Raw genomic sequence first — 20,911 nt, 5'->3', positions numbered from 1 at the left:
TTGGATGATTCAGAAGGCCGCAGCTATGGACAAATGGTGATTAGCAGCTTCATCACAACAATGTGCCCAGTCACGTATCCCATTTCATGCAGTTTTTTTTTGATGAAACATTAAATCACTGAAGTAACTTGGCCCTTCCCCGCCACCCTCCACAGCCCAGATTGGGCATCCTGTGACTTCTGCCTTTGCCCTAAACTAAAATTACCTTTGAAAGGGAAGAGATTTCAGACTGTCAATGAGATTCAGGAAACTACAACGGTGCAACTGATGGTGACTGGGAGAACTCTGTGAGGTTCCAAGGTGCCTACTTTGAAGGGGACTGAGCTGTCATTGTCCTATGTACAGTGTTTCTTGTATCTTGTATCTTCTTCAATAGAAGTCTCCATTTTTCGTAGTAGATGGCTGGGTACTTTCTGGACAGATTTTGTATATGCTACAGGGAAAATACTTTCTGATGATACTTTCTGATGATACTTAGGATGTATCATCAACAACAAATCTGCTTAATTAAGGCTAGGTAAAGATAGCCTTGTAATGTAGAAGGAAAGCTTCAAGGACAGGAGAACATACCAGGCCCTGAGAGAGACCAAGGAAGAACTGCTAGAAACCCAAGTCTCTAGGGGTCTTGGAATATATATTTTAAGTCCTGGCAACTAGTTTATAGTAGAATTAGTGCTAGCAAATACAGCCTGAACACCTCTCAAGAATCTTATACAGGAAAAGACAAAGGGAATGAAGTAAGTCATTACTTCTCAGTACACAACACACGGAAGACCAACACATCCCCAATAACATGTCAGAAATTCTAAAACCAGGAATGTAAGTTACAGAAGTGCTAGAGTACACCTAACACATTAAAAACGAGAAGTTATGTTGCCAAATACTAACTAAAATAACCTCAAATGTAACCAAACTATAAAATCTACATGCTACGAGCCTTGGAATAATGGGTTAAAGACTTAGTGAATACAAGTATGAAAATTGAAGAGCTTGGAGTGATTTAGAGGCTGCCTACTACAGCATTAATCTTGACCGGGAATCTTCCCTGCAGCGCTCTGATAATCTGTCACTGCCCTGTTGCTGGACTGGTTTTAGAAATAAAGAACTAATTGTAGTCCAAGGCAGCCTATGCTTCATACTGGACACACCTGGCATTGGAACTCCCAGGTAAAGGCAGCAGAGGAAGCTAAAAATTATAAATAAAAAAGTTAAAAGCCAAACAAGAAAACATTCACTGGCAGCGGCCTAACAAGGAAAGAGGATTAACATGTTGGCCATAAATTTCAAAAGGTGATTGTTGAGGGAAGAAAGAGGAGATTCTTGTCAAGGCCCATGTATAAAGGACACATGGACAAAGCCAAAGTGGGGTAGGATCAGGGTGGGAGGTGAGGACGGCTGGGGTGAGGAGGGACAAATGGGGGGAAATGGAGACAAATGTACTTGAACAAAAAAAAAAGAAAGGTGAGATTCTGACATGGCTCGGTGAGACCTTACTACTCTGTCCCCATCCCCCAGAGGTGGAACTGCTGAGATAAAATAATGCTGGGGAATACTCTCTAATATCCCAGTTTTGGAGAGAAATAGACTGAAAAGATCAGTCACTCCCTCTGTCTCGACCGGGTCAGGAGCGAAACAGGGTAACTGCATGGGAGAGAAATGGTTGCTGGAAAGAGATGAATAAAACTGGGAAAGTGAAAAACTGTGGCTTATTCTCCCTGATAGAAGCATGGGCTTCAAAGCTCCCTTAAAAAAAGGAAAAAACCCTTCTAATGCAGAGCACGAACCCTGGTGTAGGACATTAATAAAATGTTGAAAGAGCACCTATCAGTTTCTCTAACAAAACTTGCTCAGAGCTCCAATTAAGTTCTCCTCCTCCATCCTTATCATACTCTTAACCTACAGAAACATAAATGCATGGGAAAAATACCATAGAGATTTAATAAGAAAAAAGTAAAGTAAATGCAACAAAATACCCATGCCCTCACAATGAAACTCAGAGGAAAATAGGCTGAAAATAAAGAAAGAAAAGGAATCAAAGAAAGTTCATGCATATTATACCAAAGCAAGTAGTACATCTGGACAGAGGTGTCCACATTAAGACCAAGCAAGAGAAGGAAAAATATCTCTAGACAACTGTAAATCTATAATATCAGGAAAAAAAAGAATTGAATACAAAAGGGGGAGAAAAGAAGGAAGGCTGGCCCAGCATTCTGGAGAGAAGGAAACACATCTTAAAAAACAGAAACAATTATAGCGAAAGAATAACTTACTAAGAACATGAGTGCAATGAAAAAGACCTTCAAGACAAAAAGATTAAAAAACAAACCAAGGATTAAAATAACTCCACCACAAAATTAATTCTAAAGTAGAAACAGTAATAAGCTGAATAAACATGCTGAAATCTAATTACTGACAAGACTTGGCATAATCACAGTAAAGGCCCCTGGCGACAAAGAGAAGATAACATAGAGAGAAAACAGAAATAGAAAATCCATGTATACATAGATCTCTCAAAAAATTTCTCTGAAATGAATGAACAGATATATGTGTGAATCAAAGGAATACACTGTATACCAAGAAAAACTGATTCAGGTTGAGGAAAAGAATGGCTCAAGAATACTATAACTAAACTCAAACATGGAAAAACTCAAAGACTATAAAACCCAAGCTACTCTTGAAAACCAAAAACTCTTGAGGAAATTTGGGCAACCAGGAGATAACTAAAGAATCTGTATTAAGAATAATAATTAGTTGCCACAAGACAGTGCAACAATGCATATAAAACTTTAGGGAAAAAAAGGATAACCAGATAATTTTATTCCCAGCCGAGCTGTCCTTCAAAAATATAGTGATTCTCAACCATGCCAAAATGCAGTGAATACAATTATATGCTTCCTTGAAAAAAAACCAATTTAATGATGATGTATTACTAGTCACAGATGAATCAAAATAAAGAACTCAGATATGGAGAAGATGTGTTCAAAGTCCTTGTGGTGGGAATGTAAGTAATTTAATAAAAAAACTAACTATATAACTGTGAAGCTTATGGTTATAGAACAACATATAAATGCTACAAACTTTCACGATGTATAAATAATAGTGTAATTGACAAAACAGAACGGCAGAAGTGGGTGGGAGGGAGTGTAAGCAGGTCAATTTTATTTATTTTTTACTGTGGAGTGAACTAATGCTCTCAAAACTGAACCATAAAATCTGAAAATGACTCTAACTTCTATGTATTTGTAATCTCTATTTCTTACTACTCTAAGAAATAATCACTTATAAAAAACACTTTCTAAATTTCAGACATTTCTTCTGTTCCTCTTTCTTTACTTGTATTGATTTCACATAACATTAAATATTTGAGTAAGTGGCAAATACAGCATGATCCTGTTTCTAAACATTTGTTTCTGAAAATTATCCTTTTATTTATTTATCTATCTCACAGAAATTTCTGAAATGATGGTCTATATGATTAACAATAGTCCTTTCTAAAGGATAAGATTTTGGTAGAATTTTTGCTTTCTTCATTGTGTGAGTTTACCATGTCGAATGACAGTAGCTCCCTTTGGGGGAATATCTTTATCGAGGGAAAAGGTTTTCCTTCGAACACGTGGGTTTGAGTCTGTGAACTATGAACTTAGATCTGGACACTTGAAGGATGGTTTTCCAATGAAGCAGAGAACTGTTAGAAGTTCCCTTGTCAGCTCTTGACTTTGTTCTTGATGCTGTACAGGTAGTACTCTCATGGGTTGCTGTCTATCTCATCTGTCAGAACCCCATGCTGTATTCATTATCACTACAGATCCCAGAGGAGCTGGACACCATGCTAACCTTCTGTCTGCCAGCCACCTGAAAAGAGGCAGCCCAGTTTCATGGTAGCCCCTCCTATAGTGTGGCCCTGGCGTGTAAGGGAAGCTGCCACACAGCTATTCAATGACATTGGTGTCCCCACTGTCAGTGCATTCCTCAGTGCCTTAGGTGAAGACAATATCATTTAGGCCCCCCGGATCCAAAGTAACGAAATCATTCTAATACCACTTTTTCCTGAGAATCTTGCCCTCAATACTATGCCGAGGCAGCTCTGACATCTCTACCTTGAATCAATTTGACTAGACTAGTAGGGAAGCTCACTGCCTAGTACAGTCACAAACTACTGTAAACATGCTACACTTTTAAAAAAGAGATGAAGATCAGTTCAATGTTGTGGACAATTATATACATCAGACTATTAACAGTTCAAGGGCACTCTGCTTTAACGTGTTAGCCACTGAATGACAAGAACTCTTCGAAATGGCTTGCCAGACAACACTTCCACAGTGCGTGACATCCCATCTGAGGGCTCCCCGTGAACAAGTTTTGCTTCTTGTACAATGCAGTGCTACTTTTATGTCACTCCCATGCCTCATGGCATTTAGACCCATACTGACAGACCAGTGTGTCACGCGCTGGTTTTTCCACGTAACAGGGACAGACTGAGATCATCAGGTCATGTCTCTGAGCAGTTTCCCACTTGCATTTGCGAAATAGCACATTTGAAATGTTACCAAAATCTCTAGAGCTCCAGAAATGTAGCTCCAGTGGGACAAAGTCGATTGTTAGTGCCATTTCTCCAAACTGATTTTGCGGCCTAAAAGATGTTGGAATCTTTTTTTTTTAATTGCAGTTACATAAAATAAAAGGTACTATTGGACATCATGTTTCATGAGAGGTAAAGACTCCCTTAATGATAAACTTAGGGATGTATACAATCTGCTTTGAAACTTTGGAGTCAGAGGAAAAAATACACTTTAGTGCAGAAAATACCATAGTACAGTCTGATGTTTGAACCACTTCTTCGTAAAAACAGGCACAAAAAAATGAAAAGTCGGCAGCGTGTCAAGAGCAGAAATAGAATTTGTCGTCTACGGGCGGCCAGGTGGCTCCAGGATTAGACATTTGCTGCAACACAAAGAGCCATCCATGGAATCTGTCAATTAATAGTTCGATTTAGTCATGCAAGTTCTCTTTATCTAAAGGCTTAATAGTACTGAGCTACCTGTTGTGAGAGATGGACTGTGGGCCTGCCAGCATATATCACTTCTTCATCCCTTTCCCTCTCGAGTCAACTGTGAACAGCTCCGAACGCACCCCTGCAGAAGCCCCCAAGCTCTGGGCGCAGCAAGGGCTGAAGGCTGGGAGCGCGACAGGGGTTCTGATGGAAAGCTGAGAGATGCTGGCTGTGCAAAAGTGAGCACCGTCCTCTGTGGTCTCCTTTCCCATTTAGCACTTCAAAACACCCGGCACCTGCAGGTGCTGAGTGACAATAATTACCCTGAGCTTTTAAAACTTTCTGAAAATTGTTCTGTATTTTCTGGGTTTTTATCTGCCAGATCTCTATTAAAACACCCAGGAAGGATTCAGACAGTCAAATGCTTCAAGAAGTTTTTTCCTCACGGTTTAATGATGGTTCACACATGCCACTCAAATTGAGAAAATTCATTAATTAAAATACTGCCCTCTTAGACAGAGTTCAACATTTTTGGTAAAAATGTGTCTTGAGTGCATATTTTAATTTTAATTTATTTTACTTTAGGTTTGTTTCCCTAAAACACATTCAGTTTACCTTAATTTAGTACATCGCTGCTTTTGAATGAAAATGAAATATAAAAATCATCCAAGTTTCCCAGCTAGTATAGAATTTGGAAGCACAAAGAGATCAACCTGGTTATAACCTCCTGCAACATATGGATTATGTCTTTCCTTTCCTTTTACTTTCCTGACATCACCTACTACTACATTTCACAATTATCCATAATTTTGAGTGGAAAAGGTGGCATTCTGGTGCAATCAATAAATAGAATCTGAAGGAATCAGAAGACAGTGACTCCATTGTCCTTACCACCAAGTTGGCTTGTACGCCCGCACAGTCTCTGTCCTTCTGGTGACTCCAACGGCTAGCCTAAGGTGTGTCCTTCCATCTGCATGGATTAAGCGTGATCGTCCCACACGTCCCACAATTACCCTCTCTCTCTCTCCATATCATCCACACTTTCTTCTCCACTGGATCACCCTCCTCAACAAACAAGCACGTTTTTACTATATCTCATTTTTAAAAAGTTCCCCTGGATATCTACCCTTCTACCTACCATCCCATTTTTTCCACTCCCTTTTCTTTCAAAATTCCTCAAAAGTGTTGCTCACATCCCATTCTCTCTTCACCCACATCATTCAGACTTCGGTTCTCCTCTTCTACTGGACCTGGTCTTGCGGAGGGAGCTAAAGATCTTCTTGCCAGATCCGATGGTCAGTTTCCAAATCTGATGGTCAGGTTGTAGCTTCCATCTAACGTCCCCCCTCTCAGCAACACCTGAAACTGGTACGTGCTTCCCCCTTCCTGAAACACTTGCTGCACATGGCTTATGGGAAATAACACCTTCTTCATTTATCCTTTCACCTCGCCAGCTGCTCCTTCTCAGTCTCCCTTGCTGCTTCCTCCACCTCTCCCCACCTCTATTGTTGGCCCCTGGGCTCAGTACTGGGACTTCCCTTCTTTTTTCAACTCACGTGTCCATGTCTGTCATCACCATTCACCTGGTTGCAAAGCCTGTGAGTCATTCAAGTTCCCTCTTTCCCTCACACTCTATTCTACATCCATTATATAAATAATATCCATATAGAATTCAGATTTATAATACACTCACACATACCCTTGGCACAGCTAATATATTGTTTATGTATTTACAAGTTAAAAATGATGATGTGACGATGATGATGATGATGATTGATGATACCAACATTAACAACACTCACCAATTATTAAATGAAAGTTGTGCCCCAGAACAAAACAAAACAAATCCTGTCTGCAAAACACACCCCGAGCCTGACCGCCGGCCACCGGGCCACCCCTCCCATCCTAGTCCGAGCCACAGCTGTCTCTCCCCAGATGACTGCAGCTGCCTCCTAACCAGCCTCCCTGCCTCCTCCCTGCCTCCAGGAGAGCCAGTGCTTCACACGGCAGCTACACCGATCTTTTTTGAGTGTACACTGGGTCTTGCTCAAATGCTCAACAGCTTCCCATGGCGCTCAGAATAAAACCCAAACTGCCCACCACAGTCTGTAGCAGCTGCTCAACCACGGCTCCTGCCCCTCCTTCCCTAGCTCGCTCCATTCCAGTCCCATACCAACCCATTTCCTCTCCCTGAGGTATTCTTTTCTTACATCAGGTTTTTGTATGGGTTCCTCCTTTCCTTCATGCAGATTTTCATATCACTTTAACAAATCCCTTTTAATATCCAATCACTTCTTTAGAGCCCTTCATTGACAACCGTATCTAAAGTAATACCTTATATAGAATAATAACTTGATATAAAATAGCTGCTTCACTTACAAAATCTTACCTTGCTTTATTTCATAGCAACTGCCATCACCTTCCCTACACTATCTTTTGAGAGAGGGACAGCAAGCATGTGTGGGCGGCGGGGTCTCCTGGGCCGTGAGTACCGTGGCCCTACCTTGTTCACGGCCGTATCCCAAGAACCCGGACAGTGTTGGGCAACAAAGCAGTTGCTCAACAACATGTGTTAAATAATGAGTGACTTGAAAGACATGATTTCAATTTTAGATTTTTAAGGTATCCAAAGAGTGGGAATCATCCGTTAGTTATATCACTACTTAGGAAACATTCTTAAAATGAAGTATCCCTAGAACAAAATACACGATTCATACTATAGTTAATGACTGGAACTGAGTTCAGCTTTGGTCTCTTAATTCCCATTCCAGATAAAGATGCCATCTGTTTTAAATACAAGAGAAAAGTTGCAAGCCAAAAAAAAAAAAGAGAGAGAGAGATCCTATCTAACATACCTTTCACTAATTACCAGTGCCCATTCTAGGAACCCAGGCTCCGGGCACTCGGCCTGGACCCATGGGCCAAGGCTCTGTGACTTCATAGCCACGTCTCTGATTCGGATGCCCACATGGGCCAGGAAATTGGCCCTGTGCTTGTTGCCTTCAGGACCAATCTGTGCCCTGTAGCACAGCTGCATTCCCTGGATTCATTGGTTAGCAACAGAATAATCTGAAAGATTTGGAGCATCGCTGGATCAGAAATTGCATTTGTCTTGATCACCACTGAGGAACAAAGGGCTGATATGCAGCTGAAGCTCCCCAGTTATTTATTACAAACTGGAAAAGGAAAGCCAAGCCAAAAAACTAAAAAGCATATAACAAGGAAGTAAGAAGAGCAAGACAAAGAAAGTAACAGGCGCATATTAGATGTATAAATCAGTGGATCACATGAAAACCCATTTTGAAGAGCTTTTAGGAAGTTCCACAAACTCATGGTCATTAATCTAATCTGTGACCTCAATACCAAAAACAATTTTTTCACCAAGTGTTTCCAGTCAGACTGGTCATGCCTCACCAAAATGACTGCAAAATCCACACCCCCATCCATCAGCTCTCCTGTCCATGTAATTCCTCCAGTCTCAGTAAATGATCTTGCCTCCTTTCTCACAAAGAAAACGCTCCGGGAATAAGAATGTGCTACTACAGATCTACAGACTCCTGTGCATCTGTTCTTTCTTCCTCACTGGTCACGCACAGGCCCGCCCGCCCCTCCAATGTGCTCCTGGGAACCTGTATCAGTGAAGAGTGTCCCGCTATTTCCTCTGCCTCCTGCTTTCTAGTATATCCTTTTCCAGTGTAGACTAATGGCCCAATTTAAAATAAGCCTATGTTGTTAGCTATTTTACCTCACAAGTCTAGATAACCAAACACTAAAATATTTACAGAGGAAAAACTGGGAATCGCATGCTACTGGCTTTTTAAATATCTCAACTGACCTTGAATTTCCCACTTGTCTAGCTTCTATAATTTCTGTCTTATCTTAATTACTGTCTTTGCCACCAAAATATTTTAGGTTTCAAATAATGGTAACACGTAAGGAGTTGATCCTTCAGTGTTTTTTATAATTAACAATAAATATTTATTCATTCTGGAGAATTTCACCTCTTGTTTGTCTGTTGAAATACATTTCCCTTTAAAGGCTTTGTAGTGAAAAGAGAAGATATAATATCTAAAATTATGATGGAATTGCCAAAAAAAAAAAAACCCTGCATGGTTCAGGAAATCCTAGCATGCCTGCTTTGTTGTTTGTCTCCGACTTGAATGAGGTTTGTGAAAAGACAATTCGAATTGTCTTTTTGTTCCGATGTGTTATATAGGAAAGAAACAGGAAATCTTGATGAAAGCTTGGGCTTTGCAGGATATTTGTGTGAGTGTTTATCCTGTGTGTTTGATGTTTTTGTCTCCACATCTGCACATTTTATGCCTGCATTTGGGCTAAAATATTTTAAAATACCACTTTGCTTTTTTTCTCTTCATTACAGTTCCTGGCATGATGCTTTCTATATGGGAGGGGCTCAAAAATTAAAACTGAATATGGAAACTTAGGCCCAGAAGGCACAAGTGATTCATTTCTCGGGATGTCTATTTCCTCATTATAAAGTGTAAGGATTAAACTGGATAAGTGCTTCTAAAAATTTTCCACCAAAGTACCCCTAGCAGCAGTGAAAATGAATAGTTCCCCCCTGGGGGATCTGAGGACAAGCTGGAAGTTTCTTTGAAATGCCCTATTTTATCTTAAAAATTCATGAGAACTTTGCATTTTACAAAACAGGAAAGTCTATGTTTGTTTTAAAATAAATGTTACCTCAGTAGTAAAACTATTTGCTTTCCCACAAATAATCATGTGAATCCAACCCTCCAGGAAACACGGATGCAGCTTCACACACACCAGGCCCTGGCTCACCACCCCAGGGACCACTGCCCCCATGGGAGAAGCAAGGGTGATCACATCTAAATATCCCCCAGTGTACAAGGCTATTTGTAGCCATTGAAGATTTTAACATGTAAGATTTTTATCCTTTAGAGGAAAGGAAAATAAGAGACTAGAAAAGTTTTCACACTTGCACTTGAACAGCCACTTGGAAAGTAGGCGAAAGGCCTGGGCTAAGAAACTCCTGTGAGGAAGGCAGGTGAGTCTGCAGAGGAACCAGAGATGTGTCTACATCTGTGCAGAGACACATGGAGGGGCCAAGGGGCTGGACCTGGGTCTGGAAGGGACCTCTGCGGAGGACAGCCCCTCACATGCGCACATCCCTCAACAATCCCCACTGCTGTTTCAACACACTTGGGTGGGGAACGTACTTTCTCATGAGACAAACGGCTGCACATTTGAGTGATTCTTTAGGAAAGAACTACTTTGAAATGAGTCAAGATATTCCTCACAGTACCATCTACACACAGCTTCAGTTTCTGCTCGCTGGACTGCCATGAGGGGTAAGAGTCAAGATGAAGAGCACGGCTCAGGTTCAGGTTCTGATTCTATCACCTATTTACTATGTGGGACCTTGGGCCAGATACTAACGGGATGTGCCTCAGTTTCCAAATAGAGTATGGCAACCACAGATGAGGGTGCCTGCTTCACAGAACACTGTAAAGCTGGGAAGTGGCTGAAGTCACGGACAGCGTGTAGAAATGGTACCTGGCCCAGGCAAGGAAGGCCCTGCTAACTGTTAGCTGTTAAAACTATTATCACAGAGACCGACTGTAACATTTCCTGAATTATAAACCTTGAATTTATAAATAGATATGCAATTCTCCCTAGTCTTACCTATGCTTGGCAAAATATCCTTATTTCTTTACGCATTCCCTCTGCCATAGTTCCCACCCCTTCTATATTATGGAAGCGCTCCTTCGAACTTGTTTGATTGAGTCTGCCAGTGTCCTCCTTACCGTGAGTAAACAGTGTCAACTTCTTCCTGATACGACCCGACAGGTGAACAAAACCCTGCACACGGTGTCTTCAATCTCTTACCCCACTGTCCCGGGCACTTACATCTTCCCTGTCACCACACCTTACACCCCTCACTTCCCTTACACCGCCACGCCACATACTCTCCACTGATAATTTTCTAAACTGAAGCATGAACTTTATATTCAACCTAATAAACTTGATCTTAATTTCAGCTGTTTTGAGCTTCAGAAAACTACTCTTCATCTTTTACGTAAGAACTACTCCTCTGACCTCTGAGCAGGAAGGAAACTACTTCTGTGTCATCACCCAGTAACTGACAGACTTAGCCATCACACGTCGGGTTGACACTAGTCATTCAGAGATGGCCCTTCAAACTATCACGTAACCACATAAATGTACCAACATCTAAATCTTATTTTTCTATATTTCCCTTATGAAGGGCCATGTCAGGTGGCTCAGTAAAATCCAGGTACATTGCATCTACTCCTCTTTCCTTATCTACCAGCCTGGCCACCTGGTTCAAAGAAGGAAATGAGCCTAGTCCAATGGCTTCATGTTTAATGAACGTGTGCTGGCATGTAGGGACCACAATCACATGCCTATGCTTTCTCCTAATACACTTTCACAGAAAAACAACCACCAAAAAAATCTCTTTAACATGGGGGGAATACTGTTCCAGTTAACAGAAATTTCTGCTGAAAAAAGTTTTTAAAAATTATGTATTATTATCATATAGATAAATATTCTCCTAAAATTGACTAGCTCACATTCCTGTCTTTATGGGTTTTTTTTCATGAGTTACTGCCTTGAGTCTTCATCTTCAGCATCGATTCTAATGAACAGGCCCAAAGACATGGGAAGGGTAAAAATGGGTGAACCCTGTTGCAACCTGACAAATCCTTGGCTGGGTTTTATCAAATTCCTGTTGTAGGTTTGTATAACATTTATATCATTTATCTCTTTATCATGAAAATGAAATACAGAAAAATTGAGGAAACAGAGTATGGTTTTCATTAGTAGTATCAACTCTTTAAAGAATTAATCAATTTTCCTTATTAAGTATTTTTTAACCAAGACTATAAAAGACAAAAGTTCGGGAGATTTTTAAATCTATCCTTCTGAGAGAAGCCTTTGAAGCTTTTCTTTCAAATGAATTTACATGCGTGTATTTTTACATAAACAAAGTGACTGTCACATTAAAAAGGAGAACGCCACTGTCACAATATGGAAAGGGGGGGAGCAGTGTAAAAAATCAACTGTGATTCCATCATCTGACAAATAATTAACATCACTGTTTAAATATTTCTGTCTGATTTTCAAGGTTAAGGATAATTGAGCCAAAGGTGTGAACATTCTCTATGACTCTTGTTAGATACTACCAAAATCCTTCCAAAAAGGCTGCATTCATTTATAATGTCACTACCTATACATGAAAAGACCAATTTTACTAAACTTCTGCCAACTTCAGATATTACATTACTGTCAATTCTAATTTGAATTTTATTAACACCAAGGCTGAAGATGTTTCTACATGATCATTTACTCAGTTCATTTCTTATGTTTTTCTCCTTTGCAAGACAATCTAGATCATGAAAATAACAACAACAACAAAAAGGGCCAAGCTTTTGTCTTTATACCTCTTTTCTCTCTGAAAATAACTTAGGTATTTTTGCCAATATTTTAAGATCAAAACAACAACATAAAAACCGAAGGTCACATGTCAGACCAGACCTCCTTCATGGGACTCCACCACTTGCTATCACTAAGCAAGGAAATAAAATTCAGTAATCACAATAGGGTTCATTAGTTCTTGATGTAAAACCCACTTAATAAGGGATTAAAATATAATAATGAAAAAATTATTCAGGTTTCTAGACAAAAAAGGTTCAAATATTGTCTTTAGAAAAAATTTTCTTGCATGACTAAACTAATTACCATTTTTTCAGATGTTAGAAAAATGAGGCAAGAAAATCAGACAAACAAGTAAAAATAGCCATCTTAAATATGCCAAGAATTAGCAGGAATACATCTCTTACCAGATGAAAATAAAACCTTTTTTATTAATAAGTCAGTGGCAATGCACACTAAATCTGAATCCCTTGTGCTGCCCCCTAGGTCCCAGTCCTCTCCTAACTCTGCTCCCACTTCCCAGGCTGGAACCTTCTCCTCTACACTTCTGCTCAACCAGCCTTTATGGTCATTTTTGTTCCTTCAGCACCCCCAGCTTGCCCTCATCTCAGGAGCTTGGGATCTGCTCTCCTTCCAGTCTGGAATATTACTCTTCCAGAGACCTCCTGGCTGGCTCCTCCCGGCTTTCATTTTTCTCAGCACAAGGCTCCCAGCTGCCAAGGCCTCCCTGACCACCTACCAATGCTGCAACCTCCTTCCCACCCTCCACTTGGCCAGGCCTATGGGCACACCCTCTTTTCTTTGCATATGACTCTTTGAAATTATTTCCTTTTTTATTTAAGGCCTAACTGCCCACACAAACGTAAAACTCCCAGAGAAAAGGAAACTTGTTGGTCCTGCTTATTGCTTTGCCCCGTTTTGGTAGCAGTCTCTGGTACATAGTAGGCACTCAAAACTATTTCTTAAATAAATGAATAAATAGAACTGGTTTTCTGATGGGAATAGAACTCAAGAATCACAATAAATGTTTGAATTAAACATTCAGATTTAAAAACTGTCAGAATATACATCAGTGGAGATTAAAATTCTTTGTTTCTGGATTTTATTGAAACAAATGTTTTAACTATTACAAATATATTGGTAATAGTGTTCTAGTAACATTTTCACTGTGCAGAGATATTGTGATATAGAGATTATACGTGCATCGAAAATTAAACAGCAACATTGAAATGAAAGACCTACCTGCTGCTCGTATCGCTGCTTGACATCCTCCATCTGCCACAAAAACTCCTTTGATTGTTTCTCACGAAGAGACTTGGATCTGGTTAGATCTGCTTCCACTTTTTCCATCTATACAATTAAAAAACCGAGTATCAAATTTTTAAACCAAAAATTAGGTTCCATGTTTTTATTTGTCCATCCACTAAAATTTTAAACACCTCACTAATCATAATGATGAATTTAAAAATGATAAAATATATATCAGTTATTTTGGTATATTTTAATGATTTAAGTGAGGAAAATTAAAAACTAACTATGACTAAGTTCTAATATTATAAAAATACTACAATAGAAATATAACTTTGAAAATTCAAATACTTATTCAACAAAATTTTATTAAGGTCTCAATATGTGCTAAATGGGAGGAACATCTGCAAACCACACACCTGATAAAGGACTTGTATCTAAAATACAGGAAGAACTCTTACAGCTCCTAATAAATTAGTAATTAACCCCAATTTTAAAATGGGCAAAGGAACTGAAAAGACATTCTAGATATACAAGTGGCCAATAAGTAAGTATAGGAAAACATGCTCAACATCACTGTTACTAGGCAATTTCAAAATAAAACAATGACAAACCATTGTACCCCCAAGAACAGCTACAGTCAAAAAGACGGATAATAACAAATGTTGTTGTGGATGTAGAGAAATAAGGACTCTCATGCTGCTGGGAGGAATGTACGATGATGTAGCCACTTGGAAGAGAGTGTGGCAGTCCCTCAGAAGGTCAAGCAGAGAGCTATCATATCAACCAGGAAGAGAAATGAAAACATACACCCACACAAAAACTTGTATCACATGTTCAGAGCAGCATTATTCACAATTGAGAAGGAAGCAACAACCCAAATATCTGTCTGTTATGAATGGATAGACAGAGTGTGGTACAGACATATGATTACTCAGTCATAAAAAGAAATAAAGTACTAACACATGCCACATGGATGAAAACATTATGTTAAGTGAAAGAAGGCAGTCAGAAAAGACCATGTATTGTATAATTTCATTTATATTAAATTTCCAGAACTGGTAAATCCATAGAAACAGGGTAGATTAGTGGTTGCCTAGGATAAAAGAAGGTTGGGGGTGCGGGGGGTGCTTCAGGGTATGACTTTTCTTTGGGGGGCAATAAAATCTATAATTATGGTGATGGCAGCACAACACTGTGAATATATTCAAAGCCATTGAACTGTACACTTACAGGGAGTGAACTGTGGGTACCTGAATTACATCTCAATAACGCTGTTCTAAAAAGTAAGAGCCAAGGACTCCAGCACACTCCGTGAGGCCTCACATGGCCCAGTCCCAGCCCTCCCTCTCGGCGCATCTCCGCTCCCCTCGCCTCCACATCAGCACCACGCAGCACACCTGCCTCCTTGCTGGGCGATGGCAGGCCAGAGATGCTCTCCACCCCCCCAGATACTCACACAACTTCTCAAAAATTAAAAAAATTTGAATATTAGGGGAAATGATCGATGAAAATGCTTCCTTCACAATTTTCCATGTTACATTTTTAAAAAACCATTCAAGTGCACTTATTCAGCATGATAAAATTTTAAGGTTCTAAGAATGAAGATGTTTCGTGAGAAGTAGCCAGTTTCACTGGATGGGAACAAAGTGCATTTTGCCCGCCCCCACACTACTGCCGTTTTCCAACACCTTAGGTATTTTGGTGTTGGAATAGGGCAGGGGTGTCAAACTCATTTTCACCAGGGGCCACATCAGCCTTGCGGTTGCCTTCAAAGGACCAAAATAATTTTAGGATTGTATAGATGTAACTACTCCTTAACTGTTAAGGAGTTGAAGTTACATTCAGTGAAAATGAGTTTGACACCCCTGATTTAGATTAGGGCATTATATTTAGCACAGAAGTATTTCCTTATAAATAACAAAGACAACAACACTGATACTATTAAGTTATTAGCTTGTAAATTCAATGAACTTCTAAGATTACTGATCCATAGTATTTTGGATCAATAGCATTGATCCAATGCTGCTCATCAGTATTACGGTCAAAAATATATTTACTAAGAGATTATCAAAGGAAGCACACAGTCAAGCCCACTGTTTTCCTTCGTCTCTAACCCAAGAACTGGGTTTCAAGGATCTCCTTCCATGCTGTTCACATTAAACCTCAAGCATTTGAGGTTTAACCTCAAGCATAAGGAACCTCAGCTCCTCCATATGTCCTCAGCAATCTGCACGCCCTACACTCCCACATCCTGGGCACTTCCCAAACATGCCGTGGCTACCCCGCCATCAGGAAAGCCCCTTCGTGTCTTTCCTCATCCAAACCGTCATCGATCCTCATCCAAACAGTCACCACGGTCACGGATCCTCAAGGCTGACTGAAGTCTCCTCTCCTCTCTGAGGCGTTCTCCAATCTCATCGACTGACAGGAACGCCTTCCTTGTCTCTGTGCTCCAGGACTTAACGTCTTTATTTTTCTAGGACATTGCTTTTTTTCTTTATAGTATTGAAGTGCTTCAAATGTTTGGGCTCTGTGTATTCGCTTAGATCATGAGCTCCCCCAGTGAAAGGAACTATGACATAATTTTTCCTTTTGTATCTTAATTATTAACAAATTGCTTTGGTATGCCAAATAAATATGTATTCAGCTCTTAAGGATGAATGAAAGGGGAGACAAAAGCAAAAGGAGAAGAAAAAAAGAAGATAAATCAAGGTAGAAAGACATGGTCTATTCGGTATTTTTTAGAGAGCTCTTTACATGAAATTAATTTTGGATTCTTATTTTTCTTTTACACAGAATAAATATTAAAATAAATAATAAATATTTAAATATCAAATAGTTAAAATAAAATTAAGAGCTTTACATCAAAACTTGTAAAATATAGTATTTTCCATCAAAAAACCAGAACTGTCCTCTATAATAAAAAATAGCAGACAATTTAAAGCACATGAAAGGCCTTTTATACCTAAACATTAAGAAAAATTCAAAATAAATAACTGTACTATAAGATAATGAAATACATGTTATTTTAGAGTATACTAACTGAGAATGCAAAACCCCACTCCATTCTTATTCCACAATTTAACAAAAATAAAAAACAATGCTTATAAAATACTTAGTCTGTATAGACATAGAGTTCTCAGTTGCCATTGATACAAAAGATTCTGTTTCTTCATACATCATTCCATGTTCTATTCAACTTCAAGTGTTTGAAGAAAACAACAATGCATTCCTTTATTATGTAACTCTGGTGTCCAAAAACCTAGAGGAAAACTTGCTGGTCAAATTAGGAGCAGATAAGGGCTTGCGTGTGTTTCTGTGAATGGTTAGTGTTTAAAGAGTAGGAAAAGAGGTGCTGAATTTTTCTAACATGGTGCCTCATGCAATACTCTAGTTACATGTTAAAGAAAACCCAAGCATCCAGAGCTTAAATAACATAGGCCCTTTATGTTTTCTTCATGTAACAAACAAATTCAGAAATCGGCTGCTATGTCTGGCAGTTCAAAGATGTCAGGGTTAAGGTCTCTGCAATTCAACCTTCCCATAACGGCTGTGAACCGGCTTCTGCAGCTCTGAACATCTGGGGAGGATGGGGCAAAGGGTGATGGGGAAGGGAAAAGGGCCAAGGGCCCATGTTAACCGAGTCAAATACCCTTTTTAAGGGGCTTTCCTGCAGATTCCTGTCAACAGCAAATTAATTATGCTGTTTGCATCTCATTCACTGGAACGACATTACTAAAAGACAAGGTAAGAGACAGCAATTTTGAAGCTGTGTCTAATGTTGCCTTAAGTGAACTCAGGGCTCTGAGATGGTACCAACTGTGGGAGTGGGGGCTGGGCTGCGTGAAGAATGGCAAAGGGGGAAACCACTGGTACAAGTGTGATAGAAAAATAATAACTTAAAAATATTTACAATAAAAAACCTTAAAAATAAAAAAAGATAAACTAACAATAACAAAAAAAGAAAGAATGAGTGAATGCTGGACAGCATCTGACAGTCTCTGTCAAATACAGTCATAAGTGAATGCTCTTCCTCTAATCAAGTATCTGTGTTATTATATCTGTGAATAATTTGTCATGTACAATTCCTATTGTACAAATATACACCTGTACAGAACTATACAATTCAAAATATATTTTAGTGCATTGAACACATATTTACATAAATTATAAGAAAATGTCTTACATATATGTTCAGATATGTACAGAGACAGATTAAGTACCTAAGTAGGTAGCTAGGCAGGTAGGTAGGTAGGTAGACAGATAGACGAGTGGACAGATAATTATTTCTGTGCCTTCAAGACTAAGAACTAACACCCTTAACGGCAAGAATCGATGAACACAACACCCGGTTACAGCTCGTTCTTTGTGCGAGGTCACGGTGAACTGATATGAGAGGCAGCATGTCTGATGGCTGCCCTTTCGTCGCTGATTTGTAGCCGTCTTTTTCAGCTCTTCTGGACGAGGACTTTTTGTTCAGAACCTGAACTGCACATACCATCTTGCACTCTGAGGTTGCCTTTTCATTTTCTACTCTTCTCTTAGTGAACAGAAGTTTGTTTTTTTTTTAATTTTAATGAAGTTAAATTTAACAATATTCTTGTTTATGCCTTTTGGTTTCTATTTAGAAAATCCTTGCTTAGCAGTTCCCACTATCACAAATGTTCCTACATTTCCTTCTGAAGGCTTTATTGTTTTACCCATGACTGTATACCCACAGTTCTAGAATGGAGTAAGAAAAGGGGCAAGATGCTTGTTTTTCCATATGGCCATCCACTGGACAGTATTTATTAAATGACTGTTCTTTCCCTGCTGCACTAAAGTACTTCCTTTGACGGGAATCAGACTGAGTCCATTTTTGGTTTCTCTCTTCTATACCTCTGGTCATCGTTGTGCCAAAACTGCACTGTACTAATTACTACAGCTTAGTCTCAGTCCCAGTGCCTGCAGTGGGAGTTTCCTGGTCATGTCTTCCCAGACTCCATTGCTATTCTGGGCCCTTTGCATTTTCATGCACATCTTAGAATCAGCTTGTCAGCTTCCCTCACTCCCTTCCAAAAAGCATTGCTAACATTCTGATTTTTAGAATTGTGTGGATTCTGTAGATTTAGGGAATGACATTTTTATAACACTGAGTTTTCAAATCCATGACATGATGTCTCTCAATTTACTTAAGTCTTCTTTGGTTTCTCTTAATAATATATTCCAGTTTCCAAAGCCGAGGCCTTATACATCTTTTGTTATTTTCAGGTAAGTGAAGCTTCCTGGTATTATGATGTCATTTTCAAAGTTGATTTCCTATTTATTGGTTACTGATATAAAGAAATAAAAATGAATTGTATATCTGACCTAATGGTTAATGACCTTGTTAAATCAAATACCAATAACACTTTAACAAGTGACCATTCGAGAAATTCATAGTTATACAAAGAAGCTGTTATGCAAATAAATGGATAACTCTCTGGGCCACCTTAGATGTATGTGCCTCCCCTGTGTTGTCTTAATGACCTATTTATTCCACTAGTTATACCGCCCATCACAATCGCACACTTTCATGCATTGGTGTATTACATAAGCCGCAAACATGTCTTAATTTCTAAATTCCCAGGATCTACAACAATGGAAATTTAGAACAAGTATTCATAAATTTTTGATAAATAAATGGAAGAAGAAATCAAGTCTGTTGAATCCTTGGCCAGTAAGTCATTAAAACAGTTGAAGTATTAAAAATTAATAATGTTACTATTTTCACAATTGATAACCATTAAAATCAGCGAAACACAGAAAGAATGACATTTTCTGGTCCAATATTCACATCAATTTTTTTGGTTTATTTTTCTTCTGCAAAAGAGAGTAGTCACTGATGAACAGTATTAGGAAAAAGTTTCCCTTACTGCTCCATTACGCATTTGAGAGTAAAAGTGAAAATTTCTTTTAATAGTCAGTTTCTGAAGGGGGGTTGTTTGTTTAATATTGTTTTTCGAAGCCAAATACTTGTACATATTCTTTGGATGCTGTCATTGCACTGAATTAATTATCACAATACTGAAAATTTTAAATAGAATACTGGAATTCTACCTTTGCTATCTAATCTCAGGTAAAGACAAAATTCCAAATGCTAAAAGGGTAGAGAGATTTTTTTCATTGCCATCAAAAAGAAACTGAGAGAAAATGCTTCAATGTATACTGCATCTATCATCTTAAACCAGGTCTCAAAAAACTTACTTAAAATTACACAAGCCAGCCCGACCCTTAGAGGACAAGAGGACAAAGGCCTCATCACACTGAATGGCTTGTATGCTGATGATTCTTTCCTTCTTTAAGTGTTTGTTATCCATCTACACTTGATGGCACAAATATGTCCAGATGGCATCCTTCCTTCCTGGTAACTAGAGAATGTTTTTTCATTAAGTCAACAGCAATAACAGGATGATGAACTAAACATACAATCCCGAAGAATATAAAAAACTGCTAACTGGTTTCAGTGGTACCGGGAGCCAGAAGAAACCTCATTAGTCAATAGCAGTGTTTTACAATTTTGTCTGCATGGCAAAATCAGTGGGTTTTTCAAGTATAAAGCTAATGTCATGTACCTCATGATTATAAAGAAAAAGGAATAAAATTTAAAGCCAGATATTCAGCAGCAAGTATCATTTAATGAGGGTGCATTTTCAAGAGGAGAAAAATTCACTACAAAAGTGAGTTGGCTCGTGGAAGCCCCCGGAGAAACTGGTTCATAGACATGCACGCAGTCAGTTTACGAGATTGAAAAGTTTCACTTTAGAATTGCTGCCAATACTTCAAGAAACATAGCTGTCTCTTCTAGTCATTGATTTGTTTCACAGAGAATAGGTAAATAGAAAACACCATTCCTTTTTAAAAATGTGATTTTATATTTATACATATAGAGGAATAACTCCAATAGAGTATTAAATCTTCCCAATTAAAATATGTATATTTCACACAACTAATTGCTGACAGCTAACACTTAGAGCGGACTTCACCTCTGGAGTAAAAATTAAGGTTTTAAAGAAATCATAAAGAAATGTTCTTCCAAGTGAAAGAAACAGTATGAAGCTCTTTTTTAAGTCTGTTCCATTTTCTCTCATGGGCCTCATTTCTGAAACAGCAATTCACTTTCAAAAACAAACAGAGAGCTTTTATTTTGTTAAATTCAAACCCCATTGTCTGCCGTCTGCAGCAGTTTCCAAATGGAAAAGATGCCCTCAG

The 20,911-nt window shown here is 38.9% G+C and overlaps 1 protein-coding gene across 2 annotated transcripts in view; it reads right to left on the bottom strand.

Moving 5' to 3' along the window:
• The window catches only part of CEP112 (centrosomal protein 112), a 336,669-nt gene that overhangs the window by 184,656 nt on the left and 131,102 nt on the right, over window positions 1–20,911 (bottom strand). For both annotated transcript variants that reach the window (XM_037128107.2, XM_053657443.1), the window contains exon 19: window positions 13,673–13,780. In XM_037128107.2, coding sequence (XP_036984002.2) covers window positions 13,673–13,780 — 108 coding nt within the window. The remainder of the gene's footprint in view (window positions 1–13,672; window positions 13,781–20,911) is intronic.

The sequence above is a fragment of the Artibeus jamaicensis genome, unplaced genomic scaffold (assembly GCF_021234435.1).
Source record: "Artibeus jamaicensis isolate MK-2021 breed Jamaican fruit bat unplaced genomic scaffold, CSHL_Jam_final contig_1998, whole genome shotgun sequence".
Lineage (NCBI taxonomy): Eukaryota > Metazoa > Chordata > Mammalia > Chiroptera > Phyllostomidae > Artibeus > Artibeus jamaicensis.
Note: the sequence above shows the minus strand (reverse complement) of the source record. Positions and strands in the feature narration are given on the sequence as shown.